Source organism: Panthera tigris, chromosome A3, assembly GCF_018350195.1.
Source record: "Panthera tigris isolate Pti1 chromosome A3, P.tigris_Pti1_mat1.1, whole genome shotgun sequence".
Classification (NCBI taxonomy): Eukaryota; Metazoa; Chordata; class Mammalia; order Carnivora; family Felidae; genus Panthera; species Panthera tigris.
In genome coordinates this window covers 114,624,933-114,637,102 of record NC_056662.1, presented here as the reverse complement: position 1 = coordinate 114,637,102, position 12,170 = coordinate 114,624,933, and the positions used below count along the sequence as shown (strand labels likewise).

Below are 12,170 nucleotides of genomic sequence, written 5' to 3'. Positions count from 1 at the left end.
TCTTCAAGTATGAGAAGGTCTTGCGTGTTCAGTCTTTTTTCTATGGTGGTTCAGAATAGAACTTGAAGCATGGGTGGAAAGTTCCAGAGAAGTAGACTGTTGCCCCTCAATAAAGAATACCTAAAACCTGGAGCTGTCCAACGATGCGGAGCACAAAATGTTGAGCACCCCAGTCCTGGAAGATTCTAGCAGACTGTTGGGGCTACAGTAGGGTGGGGTGTGGACTATGTGACTCTAGGGCCTGTTCCTTGAAAATAAACATGTAGAAGAAACGTGACATGGGCATTAATTTTTTAGCACACTCATGCTAGAAATATAGATGCTGATGCCTACAGATATCTGAATAGCTGCATAACGAGGCAGTGGTAGATCTCAGGCTGAACCCAACTCTCGACTCCCCAAGTCTGATCATTTCTATTGCTTCACACATTAGCCTTTCCTGTGATGAGTGATTGACATTTCTCTTTGGAATTTCAAATGACGAATTCCAGAATGAAACTGGACCACTATTATACACCACATACAAAAGTCAACTAAAAATGGATTAAAGACTTGACTATAAGACCCGAAACCACAAAACTCCTGGAAGAAAACATCAGGGGTGAACTCCTTTACATGGATCTTGGCAATGGCTTTTTGGATTTGACACCAAAAGCAAAATCAACAAAAGCAAAAATAATCAGGTAGCACTACAGCATACCAGAAAGCTTCTGCACAGGCAAAGAAAACCATCAACAAAATGAAAAGGAAACCTGCCAAATGGGAGACAATATTTGCAAATCATATATCCAATAAGGGGTTAATGTCCAAAATATACAAAAAACTCATACAACTCAACAGACAAAAAAACAATAATCCAATTAAAAGTGAGCAGAGAGGATCTGAATAGACATTATTCCAAAGAAGACATAAAAATGGCTAACAGGTACTTGAACAGGTGTGGAACATCATTAGTCATCAGGGAAGTGCAAATCCAAACCACAATGAAAGATCACCTCACACCTGTTAGAATGGCTATTACAGAAAAGACAAGAGCTTACATGTGTTTGTGAGGATGTGGAGAAAATGAAACCCTTGTGCACTGTTGGTGGGAATGTAAATTGGTGCAGCCACTGTGGAAAACAGTATGGAGTTTTCCCCCAAAATTTACAACAGAACTATCATATCACCCAGCAACTGCTTTGGGGTATTTATCTGAAGGAAACAAAAACACTAACTGAAAAAGATATTTGCACCCCATGTTCACTGCAGCATTATTTGTAACAGCCAAGACATGGAAACAACCTAAGTGTCCAACAATAGATGGATGGATAAAGAAAAGGTGTTTTATATACAAAGGAATATTAGTCATGGAAAAGAAGGAAATCCTGCCATCTGTGACAACATGGATGGACCTTGAGAGCATTATGCTAAGTGAAATAAGTCAGAGAAAGACAAATATTGTATGATCTTACTTATATGTGGAATCTAGAAACAAAACTCATAGGTGCAGAGATTGATGGTTGCCAGAAGTGAGGGTGGGGGTGGGGGGCAAAATGGATGAAGGTGATCCAAAGGTACAAAGTTCCAGTTATAAGACAAAGAAGTCCTGGGGATATAATATACAGCATGTGACTACAGTTAACAACACTGTATTGCGTGTGTATTTGAAAGTTGCTAACAGCGTAAACTGTAAAAGTTTTCCTCACAAGGAAAAAGAGTTGTAACTATGTGTAGCGATGGATGTTAATTAAACTTATTGTGGTAATCACTTCATAATATATACATATATGAAATCATTATATTGCACACCTAAAACTAATACATTGTTAAATGTCAATTATATCTCAATAAAAAATAAATTAACAAATAACAATTCTAAATCCCTCACTCATGACTTTCAGGCCCCATGCTTTCATGAATGTCCACTGCTCGTTCCATGCATGGCTTGAGTGAAACCTGCAGCATTAGCCTTGAAATTCAGGGGCTCTGTGCAGTTGAGCCCTGACCCACACAAATAAGGGCTCTGTAATCTCTGGGGAGGTTGTTCCCAGGAAGAGAGTCTTGGGTACAGTTCCTGCAGGAAAAGAGGAACTGTGCTCCTAGAAGGAAATGATTCTAAAGCTGCCATGTCTTACCTGGACTCTGGGGTCTGCTTTACTCCTTGCTTCAATTGTACATGACCAGGTTCATCCACTGAGAAATAAGCATCATTGTTATGATATAACTTTACATTTGTCAGCTTAATACAGAGCAGGGCAAATGGTACCCTTCCCTCTTGAAAGATCTCAGTGTAGTCTCATCAAACTTTTCCAGCTAATTTGAACCCCTTAAGAGACCTCAACCTGCCCATAACAGCATATATTTTGCTACTCTCTGAGTAGCTAAGCAGTGAGAGGGATAGCGGAGGTTGGCCAGCTGGCTGGGCCAGGAGGCTCTTTCTAAAGCTCAATGGGAGTGAGTTTAATGTACAGTGAGCTCAGCAGGTGTTCTTAAGTTCCCTCTTGGATTTATGACTCCCACATAATCCTCTGCTTTATTAAGCTATTGGGAAAAAAATAAAATCTGTCTGCCAAGATCCTAAAGCAGCCTTGGCAGCCAGTAATATATAAAGGCAGTAATTGGAGGTGGGGGGGTGGGGTGGGTGGCAGCTTGGCTGGCCTTGGACAGACTATCCAGTATCCGCAGGGAGAAAAATGCCCCCTGGAATCAGGAAAGGAGGGGTGGCCTGGGGCTGTGCCCTGTGTCTGGGAGGGGAATGTACCTCACCTCCATTTTTGTCAGGTAGAGTCCTTTTCCGTCATTGGAGAGGTTCTGGAAAGTCTCTAAAGAGGAGGAGAGGAATCAAGACAGGCCAAGGGAGATAAAAGCAAATATGGTGATTCCGCATACTCTTTCACTCTCCACAGTATGCCTGGCCTCCCTCCTGGTCTCTTCCCAGCAAACCTCACTCTGTGGGACAGCCCAGGGCCCATCTCTTCAGAAAAGCTCTCTGTCACTGCTTTGGCCCACATGCACCTCTCCCTCTTCTAGTGCCCTTGCACTTTGCACTCTTCTACACACGGCCAAGGGGATGTGTGGGCCCGTCTTATAAAGTACTCCACATGCAAAGTTTGGGGAATCTCCCTTGTCCAACTGAGAATTCTCTGGAGGCTTATGCCTCAGCCTTCTCTTCCGTACTCCCAGAGCTCTGTTCCCTCAGTCTTTATTAACCACCTAGCTCAGAGATGGGGGGTTTACAGAGGTGCTCATGCCAGGGATGGTGAGGATTAGGATGAGGCCAGACCCCACTTCTACCCCAACCACAAGTCTCGAGCTATAGTATGGCTTGGGATTTCACATAGGATTTCATTATAAAAAAGTGTCCAAATGTTTGACCCACATAGTCGAATTTCTAGAGCCTTGGGAATGCTTTCCTGCCCCCACTTATCTACTTATGAATTCCTTCATCAGAGACCCCAGTCATTCATCACAAAACTACATAGTAGGTTTAAACTGTAAACACCACAGAGAAGAGACACAGTGATTAAATGAACTTCCCGAAAGAGACACTAAATAGGGTGATGAAGAAATGAGAGACCTATGACAGAGGAATGTACTGGACAGAACGGGTAAGGATGCAGGGTACCCAAATTGATTACACCGTTCCACAGGCTAATGCTGTTTCTGCCTCTCGGAGCAAGGGCTCCTCACGCAAGATGCCAACCACCCCACTACGGAGGCCTTCCCTGGGCCTGGAGCAGGAGGGCATTCCTGGCCCTCTCCTGTGTTTTTTTTTTTGGTCATTGTGAAGGTCTCCAGGATGTCCCCCAGGTGACACTTACTTGCCATGGCTTCAAGTCGCAACAGGAAGCAGACCAGGCTGGGGAAGCTGACCCTGCCACTGTGATCACTGTACCGGAGGGTCATGAGATCCAGAAGCTCATTGCTGACGGAGGTCCCTGCAAGGAACTCTGGGCCATGGGGTGGGCTAGTGAGCGGGAGGAGGCTGGAGCAGGTCTGGTCTTCTGACGTGTAAAGTCTGAAAAACCTGCTCAGAATGGTGGCCTTCTACCACTGTTTCCTACTCAGCCTGGCTCAGGGGTCAGTTCACTCCACTTTGTACTTTTTTTTTTAATGTTTATTTATTTTTGAGAGTGAGAGACAAAGCATGAGTGGGGAGAAGCAGAGAGAGAGAGGGAGACACAGTATTTGAAGCAGGTTCTAGGCTCCGAGTTGTCAGCACAGAGCCCAACATGGGGCTTGAACTCATGAACCATGAAATCATGACCTGAGCCAAAGTCAGACACTCAACCGACTGAGCCACCCAGGGGCCCCATTCCACTTTGTATTTTTATGGTTCTATGGTTGCTTCCTTCTTGTTGGTTGCCGGGCCCCAATGACATTGTTCTGGAGTTTGGCCAGTTACCAACTCAAGATACTCAAGACACTGACTGCGCTGGGGACAATCATCTGCTAATTCCCATATGAAATGGGAGCTTCCAGGACACCCAGAGTTTGCTCCCAGCCCTGCCTCTGTCAGGCCTCTCTCTGTTGGTGACTTTATAAAACAGCCTTGTTCCCCAACCCCATGACTGTGTGTGGGTCTTACAGGTGGGTGCTGCTAGTGTGAGCAAATGTGGTTCCTGGAAGTGAGAGGTTCAGTCCTAAGTTGGATGACCAGGAAAGAGGCTGGTCCTCAGAGGGGAGACCACAGTCAGAAGGTGGCCACGGGCAGGCAAGGTAGAGGTGCCTTGCTGTCCTGCATGTCTGGTTATGAGCTCTAGGAGGCACCAACCACCTAGCAGACAAGAGCAGACTAGCAAATGGCCACGCCTGCAAGCTTTGGTGGGCCAGCAGAACCTCTCAAGCCAAACCATCCATCAAGGGGATGAGCCTGGTGGCCTGTGGGTCCCATGCACCAGAGACATTTGGTTTCTCTAGCAGAATTAATAAAATGTGAATTTGAATGCCTTTAGATAGGATATGTACTCTCCAACTTGCCACATTCAAAATCACCCTCTTTTCTTATGGTTAGCTCCAGTGCCCTTTTCAGTTATCTGCTTGGTCCTTGAACACTTTTTAATTGGATTCCAACTATTCTCTATCTTTCTCCCTTTTATTATTCTGGAGTCATTAGTGTGGTCTCCTATGGGATTTTATTTTTCTGTAGCTATTCGAGGGTTCTTGAAGCGTAGCCCCCAGATCAAGAGCATCAGCCTCACCTAGGAACCTTCCAGAAAGACAAATTCTTCAGCCCCACCCAAGCTCTCCTGAATCAGAAACTTCGGGTGAGGGATAAGGCTCATCAATCTGTGCTTTAACAAGCTTCCAAAGAGTTCCAGGTTTGAGAACCGCTGCTGTCTACTATGAAGAATTAAGAGAAGGACAGATGCTAAGGCATAAATATGCTTCTTCCTGCTCTCCAGGCTGGGAGTCACCGGAGGAAGAACCACAGAGTCCCTCTTTCCCTGGCATTTACCTGGGGGAATCTGATCTTACATTTTCCCAAGGAAGGTGGCAGTTTCTGGACTTAACCTTTTTGTGATCCATTTCCTCCACTGGTACAAGGCAGATAATGACTCCTGATCACAGAGTAGTTGGGACAATCAAATGTGATGACGTGAGTGCAGGTTCTCCCTGAACTTTGAAGCTCTTAGGCATCTACGGTATGCTTATCATCATCCGAGGGCTCAGAGTGCTTGCACTCTTGAAGCAGACAGGTGTCATTTGATTTCATTTTGCTCCAAACCTTCTGTGAGGACAGTACATCCACCTGCTCATGGGTGTTTAACCCTGACAGCCAGATGTTGACATGGAAGTGTCTCTAAGGCAACCTTGAGTTTTGGTAGGGTATCAATCACGCAGGGTTATTTCCCTACAGTAAGAATTGTTCTGGGATACAAGGCAGTTGGGAAAGTTGACTGGCACATGGGAACTCAAGTTGGGGAGGATGGAGACTGAGTCCTGAGCCTGGAGGCCCACAGATGCCGGTGTAAACCAGGACAGAGAACCTGTTGCTCTGTTTTCTCCTGACTGTCGGCACTGGTCTTGCCTACAAGCAGGCTAAGGGTGTGCACGCCTCTCTCTCTCTCTCTCTCTCTCTCTCCTTCCCCCCACCCACACACACATGCACACACACCCCACCATCACTGCTACCCCAATCATAAGACCCCCAAGGGGCCCCTGCTTTACCCGCATCCTTTATGGCCTTCCACAAATCCACACTCAGGAAAACTCCGGAACGTTTCTGGATGTTCTGGAAAACACTCTGATTTGGGAAAAGAAGCAATAAGTCCATGTCAGTGCCCTTGCCCACCTTAAAAAGGATGTCCTGGGCAGAGAGAGTTCTCAGAAATCCCTTTTGCATCCCTGGAGGCATAAACCTTGAGTGGATCCAGCTCAGAGGCAGCTCAGCTGAGGATGGGGGGAGAGGCAGGAATGGGCTCCACCCGGTGAAGTCGATCACACTGGCCGCCAGCTGCAGGGCCATGGGTTCCTCTCCCAGGCCTGTGCCTTCCTCTCTTCCGACCTCCTGTCTTTCCTTCCTCACCTCCTAGACTGGGCTCCTGACACGTGGCAGCTTGCTGCACTCCAGAGGCTCAGAGTTCGCTAAAGACTTTGCATAGGGTGGTGGTGAAGATTTGGCAACTGAACCACTGGGTTTAAATCCTGGCTTGACTATTTACCAGCTGTGTAACCTTGGGAAAGTTAATCTTTCCAGGCCTCAGTTTCCCACCCCCCCACCCTTCCCGGCAGCACCGTGCAAATTACATCACCTGCCTCATGGGGACTGTAGCTCAGGGTCAGTGAACAAATCTGTATGGAGCACTTAGGAGAGCGCCTTGCACAGCAGTGAGCACTGTGTGGTGGGTAGGCGAGGACTGTAACTTGGGTCCTAGCGCAGCTACAGGAGGTAGTGACTCTAAGCCTTCATCTCTGTGCAGGGCAGCTCTCCATGCACCCGGGACTTTGCTGCCTCTCCCTAACTCTCCCCAGAGCCCCGATCAGCATCGCACTTCCCAGGTGAGGAAACAGGCGCCTGGGCAGGTGACTTCCAGGGAGTAAACATGCAAGCGCCACGCGACTGAACTTGGGCTCCTGGTCTGGGACCTGTGCTCAGCTGCCCACAGGAGCTGTTCTGAGGCAAAATACCCCCAGCCCATGTGCGAGTGACTGAGGCCGACTGGGGCAACAATCACTGTGAAATAGCAGCCTGAGAACATTTTTGGGCCTTCTTTGACTTTTGGTGAGTATAGAGCAACTCTCAAATGGGATTTGCTTGCTCATTTGGTCATGAGTTCGGTCACTGGTTCAGCAGTTTTGAGCGCCTGCTGTGTACTAGACACTAAGAAAGGCATTGGAGGAAGCCGATGACTATGAAGGGGCCCCTGCCCTATGATCTAATGGGGGGACACATCAGCCATTCCAGTGTCCTCAGAAAAGCCAAATGACTCCAAGCCAGGGATTAGGCGACACATCCTGGTATAGCCACATGAGAATGCTTCATCGTATTATTGTAGATTCGGGTGTTAGGAGCTGAGGGGGAAGCACCCGGGCCTGGAGGAGGCAGGCAAGGCCTCAGGGGAAGCGACTCTTGCGGCTGGACAATCAGTGTGGTAGATATCGGCCAGGCTCTACGTCACACACCTGGGGTCTGAAAAGAGCGAGTGGGATGAGTACAAGGGCTTCTCCTGGACCCCAAAGTAGGGTCTCAGCTAAAGGGGCTTGCATACAGCTCTGATGAGTTCAGACCTCATCCTGAGAACAACGGTGAGGCCACAGGCCACATCTGTGATGTTGTCATATCTGGCACGTGGATGGGAGGGGAATGAGATGAATTAGTGCACCGGGGGAGTGTCTCAGGGGCCCGGGGAGGACGAGGAGGGCAAAGTGGGCTGGTGGCTTTACTAGAGTCCACGGTGACCCTTCTCTTCTCCAACCTCCTAGAACATTCCTCACCCTGCCACTTGCTCAAGCATTGCCTTCTAGTAGTGCATGTATGTCTCCCTGAAATGTGACCCTTCTTGAGGGCAGGCCTGGTGAGTTCCTCCTCTTTCATGCTCCTAAACCCTGTGGGGGTCAGGCACCCAGCAGATATTTGCTAAACTGGACAAAAAGAGAACATTGCCAGTACCTGGCACTGGACGAGACGGCTCCACAGCCTTGAAAACTCCTCTTGCTCAAGCCTCCCATTCACTTTGAGCTGGTGGGGAGTTAAGAGTTAACCATGCAGCATGCAGGGAGCAGAGGCCCTGCCGACAGAGCCGGGAGCCATTCTATCCATCAACCAGTCCAGTGTCACCTGGACACGGCCCCACAGCAGCCGGCTCCCACTGTGTCTGAAAGGGACCTGGCTTAGCTTTAATTTACAAAGGAAAATGGACAATCAGAGGGAGAAAGAAGCCCTGAGGAAAGGAGGTCAATATCACTTGCATCCAGGGGAAGAGAAAGCCTTGAACACAGCCTGTACCGGGAGGGGTGGGGCCCCTGGCAGGGGGGAGTGGGAAGGAGCATGAGGGGTCATTGCAACGCCTGCAGCAGCACGAAAGGCAAGTGTGCATAGACACAAATGGCATTAGAGCCAGGCCCGGTCACCCCGTAAGATGGGTTTAATGAGAGCTAATGCGAGGAAAAGAATCCGACTCTGAGTTGCTGCAGGGGAGCGGGGGGTGGTGGGAGGAAGGGCAGAACAGACCTGTCTGTTTTGCAGGGGTTTGGCAGACCCAACCTCCCCCAGGGCCACCGGCCCCAGGCTGTGGGGTGCCATGGGCCACTTTCATTAATCAGTGGGGTTTGGGCAGTGTCTCCCAGTGATTCCAAACCACAGCCAGCAGAGACAGGGCCTGATTTATGACTTCATCAAGAGGCCCTCTTGTTCGACAATGGCCGGCCTCCCATTCCCAATCCGGCCTTGTTAACAGTGAAGAAGTGGGGGTCGGCCTCACTCCAGGGAGGCCGTGTACACAGAGGGATGAGCCTCAGAGCAGCAGCTGGGGGGCATGCCCATAGGGGGCTAGTCTCTCCTGACTGGATGGGGCAGCAGGGGAGAAATAGCTCATCGGAGGGAGAAGTCAGGACAAGAGTCAGGAGACCTGGGTTTAATTCCCAGTCCAGCCACTGGTGTCCCTGGAACCCGGGCACGTCTCTGGAGTGCTCTAGCCCCAGCTTCCACAGCTTCAGCTGCAGTCTGGTAGCAATCAAGGGGTATGGCTGCTGTGTAGATCAAGGCATTTTCTCCAAGTTTCAGGGGTTGCTATCTTCACTTAATGGGGACTTGGTGAATAAGGAACTTAATGAAGACTTGACCAGTGGCAAGGGGAAGGGCAGAAGGAAAATAGCCCCCTTGGTGTTACAGGGAGGCAGTGTAGAATGGTGTTAGGACATGGATTCAGGAGGCTGAAAACTCTTCAAACACAGACACAAATTCTGACTGGCTGTGTGATTACTTAACAAATTACTTAACCTCTTTGAATTCCTTCTCTTTACTTCTTATATCATGGGAGCTTTTTGTAAGAACCACAAGGAAAAGTCCATATACCAGTACTGTTCTTGGTGTGCCATAGACACTTGATAGATGGTAACTACTGTCATGGTTGCTATGCTTGTTCTGGAGAGTCAGTGCATTGGTATAGAATCCACAGAAGCCCAGACTCTCTGGTGAGCCGTTAGAACCAAAGAAGAGAAAACACTGAAAGTAAAAAGGTTCCTAACATCTGAATTAGACCCCTGGGGAAGCCCGCAGAGCAGATGGGCTCTTAAAGTTGCAAGAGGAGCCGGGGTGTGGGGGGCTGCAAAGGATACATCCATCAGGGCCACGATGCTCCGGCACTCATCCAAAGAGAAGGTGTCCCCTGGAGTTCCTGGGGGGCAGAGAACAGGAAGGATGGAAACGTCAGGGGTGGGGAGTGACACCAGACTGGCTCAGCAGTGGGCATGAGGTTGGGGCCAGCAATCCTGTGGGTCTGACCTTACCTCTCAGGAGCTCTTGGTTGAGAAGGCTCTGAAGCTGGGTTGCATCAATGTCCAGCCCCTGATCCAAACAAGAGAGGAATACAGGAGTCCCATCCATGCTCAGGAGCTGAGGGGCATACCTGCCTTATTCTGGAAAAGCACTCAGATTTCTAAGCCCTTGCTTCCCACCCAGTGCCCACCTACCTCTGCCATGAAGCCTTTCTCGATCGCTCCAGGCCATGGTGATACCCCTCCCCTGAACATCTGTAGTGCTCATCACTCCTAACGTTGGGTACCATGTGTGGGTCACCTTGCATTTATCTCTTCATTTATTATGGGGCCGGACAGCAGTGGTTCCTTCCTTTCTGCCTTACCTGGCACTTAGGAGCCCCTCAGGAGGAGTATTGTTGAATGAATCAACTCAGCCCTGAAGGTATGTTTCCCCATCTGCCTCCAGGAAGGGATAGAGAGAAAATATGACTAGCGAGTGTGTGAGCATAAGTGTGAACGTGAGTGTGTGTGTGTGTGTGGTAAGAAGAGATGAAAGTGCCAGAAATCTAGGCTAAGACAAGCCACTCTAATTGAGCACATTACTTAGCATTAGTTTTCCTAGCTACTGAAGCAAAAAGGAAGACATGGTTTTCCTTGGATTAAAAATGGGAAGCAGTGGAGGCTGAGGGGAGAGAAACTTTTCCCAGCCGGAACTTCTGAAGTTGTTAACTGCATTCGATTTTCTCCTAGGGACATTGAGCAGCTTTATGGGCGGTGTCTTCCATGATGGTTCTATAGAGAAGCAGAGCCGTGCTGTGCATGGCCATTTCTTACGCGTAGGCTGGTAAAAGCTGAGGGGGTGATGTCACATCACATCAGCACCCTGGGAAAGCTTTACATGGGGGAGGGAGCCGGAGTGAGGTCCCTCAGCTGCTGGCTTTGCAGAGTGGTACTGGGTCAGGTGGAGGAAAGTGTCTCATTGGGTTCTTCCGAGAACCAGCACCCTGTAGATGACAGGCATGCTGTCCCCAGGGATGGCCTCACCACTCAACTGAAAGCAAAAGCAGTCCCACGGCCTGTACTCATGGGAGAATCCCTCATAATGCCCCCAAGAAAAACACCCTAACAGTGTTTGAAACTGGCTCTCAGTCATCCCTCCAATATCTCATTGACTGGGTTATGTCAGCAAAGTCAGCATTGTGTGCCCACTAGCAACAGAGTTCTTTCCTCAAAAGAATCATGGCATGCACTTGCAGACCAGTTGGTAAGGAAACTTACCATTACATGGAATGTAAGTTACCAACTAGAATGTAAGTAGCTTTGTGACATGGATGATGTCTCCTTCCTACTGCACGTCCCTCTATCCTAGGACAGCTTGTGATTTGGACCCTGCACCCAAGAACCACCAAAATGTTTGAGGAGATGAGGAATAGAGATGAAGGCTGCCTTAAGCAAATTCCAAAACAACTGCACATTTTCCTCCACCACTTCGATGTAGGATTCCTGAGGAGCTGATGCCAAAACTTTGTGTGGTGCTTTAGAATGTCCTAGGTATTTTGTATATGTTTGCCAATTGAGTAAATGGTGGATAGATGGACATGACCTAACTCAGAGGCTGAGAGGTCCTTACTTTCTGGCAGGCAGACTTGGGTTACAGTACCATCACCACTATCATGGCTGATGAAGGTAGATCATGGTAGTGGTAGCAGTGGTAGGAATCACTGTGTTCGCTTGAAACTAAACAGATAGAAAGAGATCAGGAGAGAGGACTCGGGGAGTGCATGGACAAACATTTTGCTTTCAACTTTCATTTGAGGCTACAGCCTCTGAGGATTGCTTACAGGCTGTGCAGAATGATGCCAGGCTGGCCCTGTTCAAGGGTGCCCAGCTAAGAGATGAAAAGGGGCTGCAGTCCAGTCTGTTTCACTTCTGAGCTATACACCTTGGCACAAAGCTGTGTGTGTCTTTTACTTTAATTCCTACAAAGGCCCCATATGGGCTACCAGTTATCCTCTATGAGGAGACATTTGGTTGTTATTTGGAAAAACCCTGATTAGGGAACCTGTACCATTTGTCATATGACAAATTATATTTTTTATTTCAGATGTGCAGGTGCATGAACCATGTTGAGGATTTTGCCATCTGCCCCTGAAAGAAGCTTGGTCTCAGGTCTCCTAATTAGGTCCTGTTTGTTGCCTTGGGGCAATAACCTTAGTTTGGACATCTGCTCTGGAGAAGCTAATCTGTCTTTATTCAATGTAGATTGA

General features: G+C 48.4%; 1 protein-coding gene across 1 annotated transcript in view; it reads right to left on the bottom strand.

The window, feature by feature from the left end:
• Nucleotides 1-12,170, bottom strand: part of CAPN13 (calpain 13) — an 80,852-nt gene that overhangs the window by 5,914 nt on the left and 62,768 nt on the right. Inside the window, exons 16-22 of the mRNA XM_042982223.1 lie at nt 9,934-9,991; nt 9,763-9,821; nt 8,096-8,164; nt 6,154-6,229; nt 3,804-3,932; nt 2,749-2,804; nt 2,118-2,175 (exon numbers count right to left, since the gene is read on the bottom strand). Coding sequence (XP_042838157.1) covers nt 2,149-2,175; nt 2,749-2,804; nt 3,804-3,932; nt 6,154-6,229; nt 8,096-8,164; nt 9,763-9,821; nt 9,934-9,991 — 474 coding nt within the window. The 3' untranslated portion in view covers nt 2,118-2,148. The remainder of the gene's footprint in view (nt 1-2,117; nt 2,176-2,748; nt 2,805-3,803; nt 3,933-6,153; nt 6,230-8,095; nt 8,165-9,762; nt 9,822-9,933; nt 9,992-12,170) is intronic.